The sequence below is a fragment of the Heloderma suspectum genome, chromosome 6 (genome assembly GCF_057233095.1).
Source record: "Heloderma suspectum isolate Gila_16-S chromosome 6, 16-S_ref, whole genome shotgun sequence".
In the NCBI taxonomy this organism is placed as follows: Eukaryota; Metazoa; Chordata; class Lepidosauria; order Squamata; family Helodermatidae; genus Heloderma; species Heloderma suspectum.
In genome coordinates this window covers 63,757,681-63,773,050 of record NC_139463.1, presented here as the reverse complement: position 1 = coordinate 63,773,050, position 15,370 = coordinate 63,757,681, and the positions used below count along the sequence as shown (strand labels likewise).

Below are 15,370 nucleotides of genomic sequence, written 5' to 3'. Positions count from 1 at the left end.
TCAGGTATATATTGGGGTGCATATTGGGGTGGAAGGATTGTAAACAGTGAGGTCAGAAGGAAATGAAATGCAGGAAGTACCGACAGTGACAATCAGATGATTAACAGACTTTAATCACATTATTAAACAGTCTTTAAGTCTGCCACAAGACTTTTTGTTGTTCTCTCTGCCATAGAATAACACAGCTACCCTCTGAACATTGTTCCAAAATAGGACCGTCAATGGATTCTGAAAGAAAGCTGCCTCTCATCCCACAGCCCCTCTCCAATGGATTCCTAGAGAGAAATCAATATAGCTGCATATACACAGTCACCAACATCTGCCACAGACCTAGGTGTAAAACTCCCAGGGGGAACTACAGGGTGGAAAGTCTATTCCAGTTGGTACATATTAATCTCCAGGTGAGACTTCTGTGCCAAGGACCAAGCAGGGATGCCACTATACTGAGAATACTGGAGGGAAGTCTCACAAACTCCAGACTGGAGATGCGATGGAAGAGAAGAGATTCATTCTCAGACCATAGCAAATTGGCCCATAAACTCCCCATAAACAATATTTTCTCTTCCCATTTCCTCCTCCCTCCCTTTTCCTTTTTTTAAAAAAACACAGGCAGAAAAGAGGCAGATAAAGTTTGGGAGTAAACCTTATTTAAAAGCAAAAAAATACAAACAAGCCAAAACCAAAAACCAACAGAAGTAAAATGGAGTAAAAACAAGAGAAGAATAAACCAAAAAAAAACCCTTGTCTATTGATCTAGGAAAGCAGTTAGATTATTTTACTCGATAAGGTTTAGGAGTAAACCTTATCGAGTAAAATAATCTAACTACTTTCCTAGACCAAGAGACTTTTTTTGTCCACTGAAATTTTTTCTTTTTCTTTAACACAGGGTTTTATTTTGAGCTAAGCTTAAAAATACAGACAACAAAAAGGAAGAAAACAAATAACAATACAAGGTAACTAAGTGAAAAAGGGAAGCCCAGTGATTACTCAGCATTTCTTTTCTTTTTTTTTAATCAAAACATTGGGCAGTTCACACAAATCAATACGTTATTTTTGGTAACAATTCTGAGACTTCGCCTTTCCTCTCCTGGTTTGTTACTTGTGTGAATGTGAAAACTAATAAGCTGTATCGCACGAGGTTCTTTAGCCAGGGTTATCTGAGTGCAAGTGTCTTACTTGTGGACTTACCTCACACGCTATGTGGAGGAGAAAACTCCCTTCAGTGCTCAGCCACAGACATTTCTGTGGGGATTCCCAAAGTTCCTTTTAGAACACAGAGCAGAGAGGAAGTTACCTTCTCAAGAATTGGGCAGCCTGCACTTGGGGGTCGGAGGGATGATTAACACCCTGTTCCCACAGCAAGGAAACTTTTGTCTGTCTGCATGTAAGTGGTTGGCCAAAGGACAAAATCCCATTCCTCTCTTTTTCTGCCTTTCTGGGGATGACGGGAGTTGTAGTCCAACACATTTTCACCATGGGGACCCTTGCAGTGGCACAAGTTTGTCCAGAGCACAATCTAACCAGGTATATGTAAGCTTGCATTATCTAATTAGGTATATGTAAGCTCCGCAGAGCACAGCTGGTGACTCAAATGCACCCCAGAGTCTCCTGTGATGGAACAGGAGACTCTGGGGCACTCCTAATTTCCCTCCACCACCACCATCAGTTACAGGGGCTCTCCTAGGCCACGTTGCCCAAGTCCTCAACCCTACAAACCAGGGGGAATCCACAGGGCAAATTCACCCTAGATTGGGTTTTCACCACATCTCCACTAGTTCACAGTCGTGTGCCACAAGTCAAACTAAAAACAGGGCATATTCCTAAACCCAAGCCAAAGGGCATGGGCAGAGGTGTCTGTTACATCAGGGCAGGCAATAGTTTTTTCCCAGCTCTGCCACATGCGAAAACTGGTGGCATACAACACCGAGCATGTTAAGATTCAAAGAAGTACTAGCAGGCATGAGTTTTATTAGACCCAAAGAGCTGATAGTTGCGACCTGAAGACCTCCTAAAAGGTCCAGGGTCCCCTGAGCGGGGACTGGTAAGATGTAACAGTTAATGCTTCCTGCACCACCAGGGGCCCTTAAAAGGGTCGTGGAGCACCCTTTTAAACTCCCTCCCTGCCCATCAGCCCTGGAAGTGCCAGACTGGTACCCAGCCAAGGGTTGGGAAAGGCCCCAATTCAAGAGACAAGGACGTCAGGACTCGGCTATTCTTAGCTTGCCTCTTGTGCAAAACGCCGCAGATGCGACCTTCAGCCCTAGTTCCCGATGCCAGCCATTTTTCCTTGCCTGCTCTCTCCCTCTTCTTAGAGTGCTTTGAGAGTCCTCGGGCCAGAAAACCCCAGATGTATCAGAATTGTTCTGGTTACAGCCCCAACTCCCAGGGACTCAGGAAAACAATGCTTTTTCCCAACTGAAAGAGGGGTGGGCTCCCCATGACTGACACTGGGGAGAAAACTCTGGAGTCCTAGTCCCAGTTGAAGGGCTCTATAATCCCACCTGCCAAGCCCAGTGCTCTTTTTCTCCTACCAACCTGATCCCACTGTTCTCAGCGGCATCCAAATTACTCCTCCGCTGTCAACTGCTAGAAACCATACCCCTTTCAGGGAGGTGTAACACAACAAAACCTTTTCCGCCAATTCTCTCTCTCATGGTTGCATAAGACCGGTTACACAACAAGGTTTGAATCCCCCGTCTTGGCCTCCGCTGACCCGCTTAGAACTCAGGGTAGAGTTGAGTAGGTTGTAGAGCTGGGACATTGAAAAGGCCACTGAAAACACTAGTGACTGAATTAAGTGCCAACCTACTTAACAGTCAGCGGGGAGGGTCAGGCCTTTCTGCTCCTCTGCCTCCTCTTCAGATGCAGCCCGTGGCCCAGTCAAACCCACTCCCTGAAGGCACACAACAATATCCCTTTTAATTTTTTTGCAACTCATCAGCAGACAGCTGCAAAAGTAATCAGTTGTTTTGTTTTTCAAAACCGGAAGTAACCGGTTGCTCTCCATGTTGAAATGGTTAATGCAGTTCAAAAACCTCCTGAATCCCCAGTTCTACAATAGGATCTAGAGAAAGCAAGTTATACATTTGAGGGAGAGGTATGCAGTACAACAGGAAAGCTAAGGGGCAGCAGAATTCTTAGGCTGAATCTACGCATAGCAGTTAATACTGTTACCATACTGCAGTGATAACCACTGGTGCCCACTGGTGTCATGTGCAGCAAGAGTTATCACTGCAGTATGACAAGGGTAAAACTGCTATGTGTAGATTCAGCCTTAGGGCTTCTTCACACTGAGCTTTTATCCTGTGACTGAGATGGCTCTCTCACAGAAGTTTGCGGGCTCTTTACATGACGCCGTGACCCTCTAGGGCGCCTCCTGCACTAAATGCCCTTTGTTCCGTTTTTAAATAGATCACAGACAATGAGCTATCAAATTACCCCGCTGTGTTCCGCTTGAGTTCCCTCCGTGAAAAGAGGAAAAGCGGCAAGAAGAGGAGAGAGATCAATGAAAGACAGTGGAAGAATCAGATAAAGGGAGAAGGAAGGGGAAAGGGGAGGGGGGGAAAGGAAGCATGTGAAAAAGGGAATAGTGATCCTGCATTTAAAATGGAAGCAGAAAGCCCCATTTTAAATGCAGGATTTTCAGCTGGTGTAGAGATGCCCTTAGTTTTAAGCCCCAAGGAGATGCTGGGGGGGGGGGGGGGATGGATGGAATGTCCAAATGTAGGAAGCAGAGTACAATTGGTTTAAAGGACGCAGGAAGTCTAGATTCTTTCCATACCTATGGCATACACCATTGGGGAGGCAGGAGGTGGGGGCTTTGGAATGGCCTGGACCAATCTGCTTTCACTTACCACCACATAAAACAGGCTTGCTCTTCCAGAAAACAACCCCAAGGTGGCTTGGGGAGTTCTCAAGTTTTACAACAAGCACACTGAATGCGTCTAGTTCTAGCGCAATGATTATGAGAGGGCAACATCACTGACGTTCATGTCGAAGGTGGTGCTCACATGCTTCGGAGAGCATGTACCAGGGTACGGCAAGCAGGGAGAGAAAGATGCTGAGAGCAACGCAGAGCGTCCTTTTCAATTAACACACATGTGCATATATACACACATTTGTTTATTCATTCATTCATTCATTCCTATACCGCCCAATAGCCAAAGCTCTCTGGGTGGTTCACAAAAATTAAAACCAAAAAGCACAGGATAAAACAATATAAATTATATATATGCGCACGCGTGCACACGCACGCACACACACACGAAGAGGTCACCAACAAGCCTCGCTATTCAAAATGCCCACCAAGCAAGCAGCATCAGTGGCCAACACCTCGGTCAAACCAAACAGAAGAATTTATTTATTTATTTATTTATTTATTGCATTTATACCCCGCCTTTCTCCCTCTCGCAAGGAACTCAAGGCGGCTTACATTATCCTCCTCCTCACCGTTGTATCCTCACAACAACAACCCTGTGAGGTAGGTTGGGCTGAGAGTCTGTGACTGGCCCAAAGTCACCCAGTGAGCTTCCATGGCCAAGTGGGGACTAGAACCCGGATCTCCCGGCTCCCAATCCGTCACTCTCACCACTACACTACACTGGCTCTCTAAGAACAGCTAACTCAGCTGATTTATAGACACCCTCCCGTAATCACTAACCACTGCCCTTGCTGGCTGGGGCTGGTGGAAATTGTAGTCCAAAACATTCGGAGGGCACCAGGTTGCCGACCCACAGGAACCAAATCAAGACTGACAAGAGGGCAAGAGAATCAGTTCCCATGAGGCTGAATGGTCGGAGATTCAGGACAAAAGGAAGAATTTCTCCACATAGCACATATTCAAACTATGGAATCTACTTCCACAAAATGTATTCATAGCCACCAATTTGGAGGACTTTAAAAGGAGATTAGACAAACTCAGGGAGAATAAGGCTATCGATGGCTACTAGTCATGACAGCTATAACTTACCTCCAGTATGAGAGGCAGTATGCCTCCCTATACCAGTTGCTGGGGAACATGGGTGGGAGGGTGGTGTTGCCCTCCTGTCCTGCTTGTGGGTTCCTGGTGGACAGCTGGTTGGCCACTGTGTGAACAGAACGCTGGATTAGATGGACCCTTGATCTGATGCAGCAGGGCTCTTCTTTTATTCTTATTTCCAAGGAGGAATGCAGAACTGAAATTTCATTCCATCAAATCCCTCGAAGTGGATTCAGACCAACATTCCTTACCTAGACCCCAAATGCACAAAAACCTATAAAATGGAACAGCACTAACCTCTTGCAGAGTTGCTGGTGGTGAACACATAAGAACATAAGAGCCATGCTGGATCAATCCAAGGGTCCATCTAGTCCAACAGGTACCAGCCAGCTGCCCATGGGAAACCCACAAGCAGGACACAAGTGCAAACAGAACCCTCCCACCCATGTTCCCCAGCAACTAATATACACAGGCCTCTCCCTCTGTTACTCCCTCTGTTACTGGAGGTAGCATAGAGCCATCAGGACTAGGAGCCATGGATAGCCTTGTCCTCCATGAATTTGCCCAATCCCATTTTAAAGTCATCCAAATTGTTTGGTAGTTTGCTGGCTTTTGTGCAGTTTTTCCCCTATTCTAAAAGGTTGAAATGCTTCTCCTAGGCATACTTACTGGCAGTAAGAGCTTTAAGCTAAAATACGCTGGCGTTTTTGCTGTTCTGGCCCTGCCCGCCACTGGAAAGCAGCCCCCGAGAAATTCTCTGGAATGGAATTTGGCCCTTGGGATTCTACACCCCTGGTGTAGTGATTGCAGAGTCTGCAACACTGCCAAGAGGGACCAGAAAAAACAGCTGTAAGACTAGAAACCAAAGTCAAAAAAGAAACAGCTGCACCAATTAAATTCCCAACTCATTTCGACACTTGGTCTTTATCAAGGGAAAAACTTGGAGATTTGAAGAAGCAAGGGAGAGGGAATCCTCCAAAAGAATCTCCAAAAGTTTTTCCCTTGATAAAGACCAAGTGTCGAAATGAGTTGGGAATTTAATTGGTGCAGCTGTTTCTTTTTTGACTTTGGTTGCAGAGTCTACATTGTTTTGGACCCTTCAGACAACTTCAAGTTAGCCTATGTTACCTTGGGATCAGTTTCAATCAATAATAAATAAATTTTCCACACTCAGAGAGAATTCTCCATTCGCATGAGAAACATGCCATGTGACCCAGAAGGTCACAGAACTCAAGCTGGCAGCTACAGTGAGCTCAGACATAAATTTCAGAGCTTTGAGAACCGCAGGAACTGCTGCCAGCCAAGATCCATAAGCTGCTGGCTCTCAATGTGAGCCAGCAGCTTACAATTGAAACTTATTGAAACCCTGTTATTATTGAAATAATTATTGAAACCCTTTCAACATTTCAATTATTGAAACCCTGTTGCACAATGTGCGAACAGGGTTTCAATAGATCCTCCTTTTTCAAAAACTGAAAAGAAGATTTCTGTGAATTCTTGGGGAAGTCACATACATGGTTGCCCAAATCTATCTTGAGGGAGCTAATGTCATGATGTTTCAGATCGCAAACCTCTCACACTTTCGGAGTCGGGGGAGTGGGGGCTGAATGTGGTTGTGTGAATCAAGCCTTCAGTCATTTGACTGAAGCTCTTCCATACCTTCCACCACCCGCCACAAAACCCTCCGCATAGACAACTAGCATGCCAGGGGAAAGGGCTCAAGGCAAGCCTTCTTGCTGGGTTGCTACTTTTCCTGTGCAAAGCAATTCTTTCTTCCTGAAGAAACATTCTTTCGTGTGGGGCCTCCCCAAGCCCACCTGCAGACTGGTCTTTATCAAGGGAAAAACTTGGAGATTCGAAGATTTGAAGTACAAACTAGACACTGGTTTACTGCCTGAATGAGGACTAGGCCTCAGGCACTGTGTGAGAGTTTGCAGCTCAGACCAGCAAGTCCTAGCTATCTGTCTATCTATATATAGTGCCCGTCATCATATTTCATGGCAATGTGCAAAACATAACAATGAGCAATACAATAAACACATCGACCAAAGTAAAAGCTGCAGATAAAACCTTAAAAACAAACTAATAACAGTTTGACTGACAAGATTAAGGTGCCTGGATAACTTAAAAGGATAATTCTGTTGGCAGCAGGAACATTTCTTTGGGAAACAATCCATAGCTGAGGCACCACTGCCAACCCCCCCCCTCACTGATGCCCACCTTACCTCAGACAGGAGCATACGAAGCTGCCTTATAATGACCCTGTTCGGCTGTGATGCTGGTGTCCGGCAGCAATTCATGGGTCAATTAACCCACGAATTGTGGAGGCTTACGCGTGCCGCGCCTGAGCCGCTTCCTGATTCCAGTAACAACTGTCAAATGCTGCAATCAAGGGTTGTTACCGTGATGTCCAGACCTGGGAGCTTGGGGTTTTTCATGGGTTAAACAACCCCAAGTTAACCCATGGCCACTGTTACATCTGAACAGGGTCATTGAGTCAGAACAGTGGTCCCAGTATTGTCGACACTGACTGGCAGTGGCTCTCCAGGGTTTCAGGGAGGAATTTTTCTTGCCCTACCTGGAGATGCCGGGGATCAAACCTGAGACCTTCTGCATGCAAAGCAGGTGCTCTACCACTGAGCTAAGGCCCCTCCGCAAGACAGAAGAACATGGAGAAGGACTTCCACAGATGATATTACGTGCCGACAGGCTGATATACGAGTAGGTGCCTTCTAGACCAGCTTTCCTCAACCTGGTACCTTCCAGATGTGGTAGACGACAACTCACACCATCCCCAGCCAGCATGGCTATTAGCCAAGCTGGTTGCGGATGGTGGAAATTGTAGTCCGCCACATCTGGAGGGCACCAGGTTAGGGAAAGCCGGTCTGGACCTTCCCAACTCTCAGAAGAATTATTCTCCCTTAAACCAGCCACTTAGCTGGACAGACACACAGTGCATACTCAACACAACTCCTTCCTTAAAGAAAAGCCTCATGCTAAGTTTCCCCCTCTCGCCAGTCCTGCCTCACAGATTCTTTCTCAGGCTCTCCGCCTCCTCCTTCAGCAGGGACACACGAGATACCTTCCTGACCTGCAAATGGACAGGACTGTGGCAGAAGACTTCCAGAGAGACAGTTTGGAACAGAGTCCATACTGAGTTGAGTCCAATTGTCTCTGCATGTGGGATTTGCCCATGCAAGCAGTACTGGGGCAGCACCACGAAAAAGGGGCAGATTTCTGAATGTGGAACAGTGATTCCTACAGCATACACAGGTCTACACTTGTGTGGAGCGATGAGCAAATTTTTCTTTTAATTAATGCAGTAATGGCCACATCCCTGTATTTCTGAATTCTGACACACACATTGGGAAGTAGCAGGATGCAACAGCTTCCTAATGCATTAAAGTGGGGTCAAAATAACTCAATGCACACAATGTAATGTCATAATCATTCTCACATTACAAAAATAAAACACACACATTCCCACAGACCCATACATATAAAAACATTAATGTGGTATTCACTAGGCTCTGGCCCATGTGAGCCATAGGACAGAATGCCTCAACCCCAGAGCTGCCATCGCATGGTGGACTTGCACATGGGAAATCAAGGTTCAGATCTCCACTCCACTACCACGTGCACTGGGTGGCATGCCATCACCTCCGCCCAACCTATCTCACAGGATTGAGCTGCAAGGATAAGAATATCGCCCTGAGCTCTTTGGAGAGTGGGCATGAATTTTAAAAGAAACATCAATATTAAATTCAACAAATGCAAATGGGCCTGAGGAACTGAAGAGAGGAGTGGTGGAGAAAGGCTACATCCTGCAACCTGGCAGTGCATGCATGCTAGGCACAGTTTGGCCATGGGTGCTGCAACCTGCATGCCATCTCCTGCTGTTCCTACATTTTTCTGGACAGCGGCTGCAGCAGCTTTTCCCAACCTGGTGCCCTCCAGATGTGTTAGACTAGAACTCCCAGCATCCCCATAGCTAGCTGGGGAATGCTGAGAGTTGTCCAACACATCGTGAGAGCACCAGGCTGGGAAAGGCTGGGCTACAGGTTTTAACATTGGTTGCATCATGAGAACAAACTCAAGAACACACATTGGAAGAACACACAGAAAAGTTGCCTCCCCTCGGGTACAGCTTTCTTACCTACATGAACAAGAAGGTAAAAGTTAAGCAATTTTTTTTACCCTTTTATACTTCTAGGACTGTGAAAAAAGAAACCTATAAATCAGGCTTGCCAAGAGCCACTTGTCTACTCACCTGTGGCAAGTAAGAATCGCATTTAAGTGACCAGGCAAGAAAACTTTACAAATATTATTACAGAGCACAGCGGTCAGGAAACCTTTTCCTGTTGAGGTCTGCATTACCCCAGTTGAAACCCCATCAGTGTCTGTATTCCAGCTGTGGCTAAAGACAAAAATGGGAAGAGTTACGGATGAGGCTCTTAGCTTTGTTCAGTACGTAATGGGGGGGAAAGGCATCTACCTCCATGCATTCTGCTTCCCTGTCTTGTGCAAGGTTCCTTCCATCAGCTTTGCTGTTAGGGGACAGAGCAGGATGCCGTAAACTAGAAATCAATAACCTGGAGCAGAGGCAGTGAGGAGACGTGGCCTGGGTTGAGGGGGGGTGTCCCAGGGAGAGTCTGAACTTGGCCTAAAGCCAGACATTCCCCATCCTTGTTGTAGGGGGTCCTCCTTCCCCACCCCCAATTAGGCCATATATGACTAATACAGGTCTGGGTGCACAAGCCAGCTAGCAAATGTATTAATGAGCAAGGAGGTTTTGCAGACCCATGGCTGGGTTTGCTCTAAAATATCCACTCAAGATACAAAATACCAGACTTAAAACTGTCAAGCCACTAGGTTCAGTACTTTGGTTCAGTCCCTCGTATCTCCATGTATAGGATCTCAAGTAGCAAAGAGGGGAAACTCCCACCCACCCAGAATATCCTGGCTGGGGGATTCTGGGAGTTGTAGTCCAACACAGGTTGGAGAAGGATGCCCCACATACAATGAAACTGATGAGACAAACAGGAAACATTTCTTCACTCAGCATATAATTAAATTATGGAATTCATTGCCACAAGATATGATGGCCTGTAGTTTACATGGCTTTTTTTAAAAAAGTGGGGGAGATTAGACAAACTCATGGAAGACCACAGATCAGTGGCCTTCAAGATGTTGCCAACTTGGTCTGGATTTCTTGCAGAGTCTGAGCAGCCCTGTGAGTCTGTATTTTTATGCCACACTCCTATGGCTCCTATTATCGCTCAAAAGGAAACCTCTATATTCAGAGGCAAAATGGAACATCCATGTTCAGAAGCACCACACTTTCAACCAACAGGCAGTGGGGACAAAGAAGAATGGCTGCCTCCATCTCGCACTCCTTGCGAGCTCCCAGGAGTATCTGGCACGCCACCACTGGAGGCAGATCTTTGTACGGAATCTGCAAAGCCATTTTTATATTCTCATGTTCTCTGCATGCACTTATGATGGTATGAGCTGAGTACATAGATGGCATAATTGAGAGCATTTAACTCAACTGATCCTGCAAGGTCACCGTAGAACACAGAAGGAGCTGGTTTCTTTTACAATCTTAGAAAGGATTACAAGGACGGAAACCCCACTGATTGAAAGGTACTTGTTTCCCAGTTGAAGACTACAGCCCTGCAAATTCAAGATTTCCAAATACAGACCCCTGATTTGTAGCCAGAAGGTTATAGTGGGTCAGTTAATGAGCCTAAGGGTTCTAATTTAATATGCACTACACAGCTAAGTTGTTAAGTGTTTTATTATGAGCCTCATTGAGCATTCTTATTTTAAAAGCAAGATATAAATACTAAATACATACATTTGCAAGACTAGAATTTATTCCTGTCTGGAGATCTGTGCAATCCAGAACTTGCTACTTTATTTATTAATTGTTTGTTTTTGACATTTATATACTGTCTTAGCTGTTAAAAAGACATCAAGGTGGTGTACAACAATCTAAAACAATAAAAACACTAAAACTTTATCCTACATAAAGTTATCTTATCCGCATAAGATAAAAACGTTATCTCCTCAAACTGTTCTGGATCCTATCAAACTGTCAGAAAAGAACTAGAGGGCTTTAAAACAACACTTATTGAAAAAAATGCTTAGAACTGTGTAACAAAATGGCTAAGACTATGAGAAGTCCCTAATTCAAATTTCACCATAGCCATAGGCACATAATTCTCACAGCCTCCCATCTGCAAAATGGGTACAATACTGAAATAATGTACTTGAAACACTTTGGGCACTCTAAAGTTTTACATAAAGTATTGTCATTATTAATAATCCAAAATAAGTAAACCATGATAAAGAATGTATGGGGTTGGGTGGGAAGGGGAACGCCACCTTCAGAGAACTTGGATTTCCACGGATGCACTGAAGTTGATGACCAAGTTGAATAAAGTTGCAAAACAAAACCAAAAAAGGCACAGACCCGTACACACATGAGACATGCTTTTCCCTTTCCTCCCTGATGTTTGAAGTCAGGCCAGCTGATAATTCCTCTCAATGGACGACTACTTCCTTCCTGAAGGATTTACCTTTTCATCAGTGACAGCTAATCACCCACCCACAGGCTGGATTCTTTTTTTCCCCCTTTTTTAAAAAAAGCAGCAGCCAGTATCAGCCACAGACTTCCACATGACCACTGACCACCTCAAGAGAAAAGCCCTATTCACGCACAGGGCTGCCCTTGCTCTAACACTTCTCCCTACTCATTTCCACAGCTGCCTTGCAAGCTCTTTGCGAGCCACGCACAATCCCACGTGTCAGCATCAGACTAGTACAAAAATTACTAGCTGAACCGCTGCCAAGTCCAAAAGCACCAAAGGACTGGATATCCCAGCTAGGAGAGCCGGGGAACAAAAAATGTGAGAGCCACGGCTCCAATTTCACACCCACAAGACTGCTCAGACACTGCAAAAACACAGACCGAGTTGGAAACGTCCCCTTGAAAGCTAAGCCACGGTCTTGTTTTTCCACCCACGGGTCGACCAACCGCTGGCAAGACGGACGTGCTGGCTCTGCCTTCTATTTTGACTCTGAGATTCCCCACATAAGACAGATACTGCAGCCGTGCTGAGGGAGGTGGGACAACCAGAGGCATTTCAACAGAATTTTTATTTTTTTTTATTTTTTTTAAGGGGGAGTAAAGAATCACAAAAAGCCTACAAGAGGGATGAAACTAAAAAATGTTACAAACCATCGGCCAATAATATGAAGCTAACTACACAACTGTCTTTTAAAAGCACCAGCCACACCCACATGTGGCCCTGAAAACACGTTAGCCTTTTCTTCAAAGATCTGGAAAGACAGAAAGAAATGGGTCCTGCTCATGGATAAGTGGAGGAAGAAGAAAGCGATTCCACACGCAGCCTGGACGTTGCGTGTGTCCTCCCCTCAAACAGTCAAGTAGGATAAACTTTGCTGCAAAAACGTTTACCGAGCAATCCTTTGTATGTCTACTCAGAAGTAAGTCCCACTGAGTTCAATAGCTTGTACTCCCAGGTAAGTGCGTGCATAGGATTGCAGTTTGATGATGGAGAAAGGTCGAACCTTCAGCCTAATCCTTGGGATGCCTCTTTGTAGGGTCTCGCCATGTATACACACATTTATTTATTTATTTACTGCATTTATATCCCACCTTTTTTCCTCTTGCAAGGAACCCAAGGCGGCTTACATGATCCTCCTCCTTCTCTCCATTTTATCCTCACAACAACAACCCTGTGAGGTGGGTTGGGCTGAGAGTCTGTGACTGGCCCAAAGTCCCCCAGTGAGCTTCCATGGCCGAGTGGGGACTAGAACCCGGATCTCCCGGCTCCCAGTCCAGCACTCTCACCACTACACCACACACAAGATTTCCTCCAGAAAGTAAGGAGGAGAGGTGGAAATGCAAAATAAGTGTGTGTGTGTGGGGGGGTATCCCTGTGCAGAAGAACATTGGATTTTGTAGGACAAGAGGGAGACCCACCTTCTTCCAGCTGGCTAGAATAACCCTTATAGCGGGGGGGGGGGAGCGGTTGGGGGTGTGGACAGTCCCCAGTGACAGCTGGACAGGACTACTGGAAGCAACAGTTGGGTTTTATTAAGAAGGCTCATGGAGAGGAGAAGGGGGAGGTGGGATTGGAATTGAAAAGTTCATTCCCTGCCACCCACCCCAAAACTGGCACCCCACATTACCAGCTGTGCTGACCGCGAGGCGTCCGTAATTCCAAATTTAGTAAGGTACCAGTACTTTGCACCAGGAGAATCTTCCTGAAACGTACTTGGGGGAGCGCGCAAAAAGCTCCCTTGATTTCAAGGCAGTTTCTGCAAGACGGTTAGCGGCAAGAGAGGCTGAGAGATGTCATTCACGAGTGCGGGGGCAGAGAAGAGAAAGGCAGGCAATCGCCTCCAAATCAAAACACAACTTTGGAATGGAAGCGGGGGGGGGGGGGGAGAGAGAGAGAGAGAGACAGAGAGAGAGAGAGAGAGAGAGGGAGGAGGAGGAGGAGAAAAGCGGCTGGGGTTTTGCAGTGTAATCCTAGCCTTCGATCGGAATCTAGCAAGAACAAAACAAGACAAAAAGGGGAGACGGACTTTTCCCCTCCTCCCGCAACTCAATGCGCAGAAGACGAAATAAGACGCAACATCGCCCCCTCTCCCGCCCGCCCGCCTCCTCCCACACACGCCCGGAGCAAAGTTTGCGAAAGAGAGGGCGGCGGGTGTCCCACGCGGACCTCTTCCTTACCTGGGAGCGGGTCCCTTTCGTTTCTCTGCCCCGGGGCTGCCGGGGCACGCACAGAAACTCTGCCCGTGCCCGCGGGAGACGACAAAGCAAGGCTCCCTCCGGCGCGAGGCCGAGGGAGAGGCACACGCGCGCTCGGCCCCCGCGCGCGTGCGGGTCCAGCTTCGCGGAGTCGCCCCGCGCGGCTCGCTAGCCCGCCCGGGACAGCGGGGCGGAGGGGACGGGACGCGGTGCGGGCCAGCGCGCGCCCCAGCGCTCCGCAGCCATTAAAGCCAGTCATGTGCTCGGGTGAAACTTTACCCTGGAGCGCGGCGGGGGGGGAGGCGGAGACGGGGCGGGGACGGGGGCGGGCCGGCCCCCGCCCATTTCGCTTCCCCCAGCCAATGGCACTGCCGCGAGGGGCGAGGACGGGGAAGCGGCCCGCGGCGGGCGCAGCGCGGACCCTCTCGCGGCGCTGGCCGCTGGGGCCGGAGCGCGTGCCGCCCACCCTGCGCGCGCCCCGGCGCGAGCAGCGCTGACGGGCCAGGAACATGAGAAGCGCCGTGCTGGGTCCCACCCACCCTGCAAGCTGCTGTCCTGCCGGCCGGGGTCCGGGTCCGGGTCCGAACATGCTGTCTCTTCGATGCGTGGGCGCTGACTGGAATGGTTTCGTTGCCATTGTGCCGTGTTTTCAGTTGTGGTCTATTATAATGCTCGGTTTTATTGTTGGCCAGCTTGGATGCCTGATATCTGGCGAAAAGGCTGAATATAGATACATGAAATAGTTGCTGTGAACCGCCCGGAGAGCTTCAGCTGTTGGGCGGTACAGAAATGACACAAGTACATAAAGAGGTTAGTGCCGTACCCATTTTATAGGGTTTTGTGCATTTCAGGTCTAGGTAAGGAATGCTGGTCTGAGTCCACTTCGAGGGATCAGATGGAATTAAGCTTCAGTTCTGCATTCCTCCTTGGAATTAAGAACATAAGAAGAGCCCTGCTGGATCAGAGCAAGGGTCCATCTAGTCCAGCATTCCGTTCGCACAGTGGCCAACCAGCTGTCCGCCAGGAACCCACAAGCAGGACAGGAGGGCAACACCACCCTCCCGCCCATGTTCCCCAGCAACTGGTGTGCACAGGCTCATTGCCTCTGGTGCTGGAGGTAGCACATAGCCATCAAACCTAGTAGCCATTGGTAGCCCTTTCCTCCTTCAACAGAGCTGCCTCCTTAAGGCTGCCATGTATGCCCACTCAAGAGTAAGTCTCACTGAAAGCAATGCAGCTCTTTTTCTGAGTAGACATGCAATGGATTGCACTGTGGACTGTTCCAACTACACATGCATAGGATCAGCTGCTATTCTGTTTATGTTTGCAGCAGTGTAGCGCAGTCCTAGGCTTGTTGACTCAGAACAAAACCCCAAGCTTATTTGCAGGTAAGCGTGCATAAGATTGCAGCCGTAAAGAGCAAGATGCAGTTACTTGGAAGGACATGCAGAATTTCTAAAAAGGGTGCTGGGGCGCCAAAGTTGAGGTTGTTAAGAGACTGGGCCATGAACCAGAAAATTCCCTGTTCCAATCTCAGACTTGCATCTGCAGTATGGAACATAACAAAGCAACACATTGCCTGCCTTACAGGGGTAGTGTAA

At 47.4% G+C, this 15,370-nt stretch overlaps 1 protein-coding gene across 2 annotated transcripts in view; it reads right to left on the bottom strand.

The window, feature by feature from the left end:
* The window catches only part of RARA (retinoic acid receptor alpha), a 175,247-nt gene extending 161,196 nt beyond the window's left edge, over window positions 1–14,051 (bottom strand). Inside the window, exon 1 of one of the 2 annotated variants that reach the window (XM_084804624.1) lies at window positions 13,752–14,051. Coding sequence is in view for 1 of the 2 variants with exons in the window: in XM_084804623.1 (XP_084660749.1) it covers window positions 13,752–14,028 (277 nt within the window). In the remaining variant the exon portion in view is untranslated. The remainder of the gene's footprint in view (window positions 1–13,751) is intronic. The other variant, XM_084804623.1, reaches the window with a different exon arrangement.
* Between the last annotated feature and the right edge of the window lie 1,319 nt (window positions 14,052–15,370).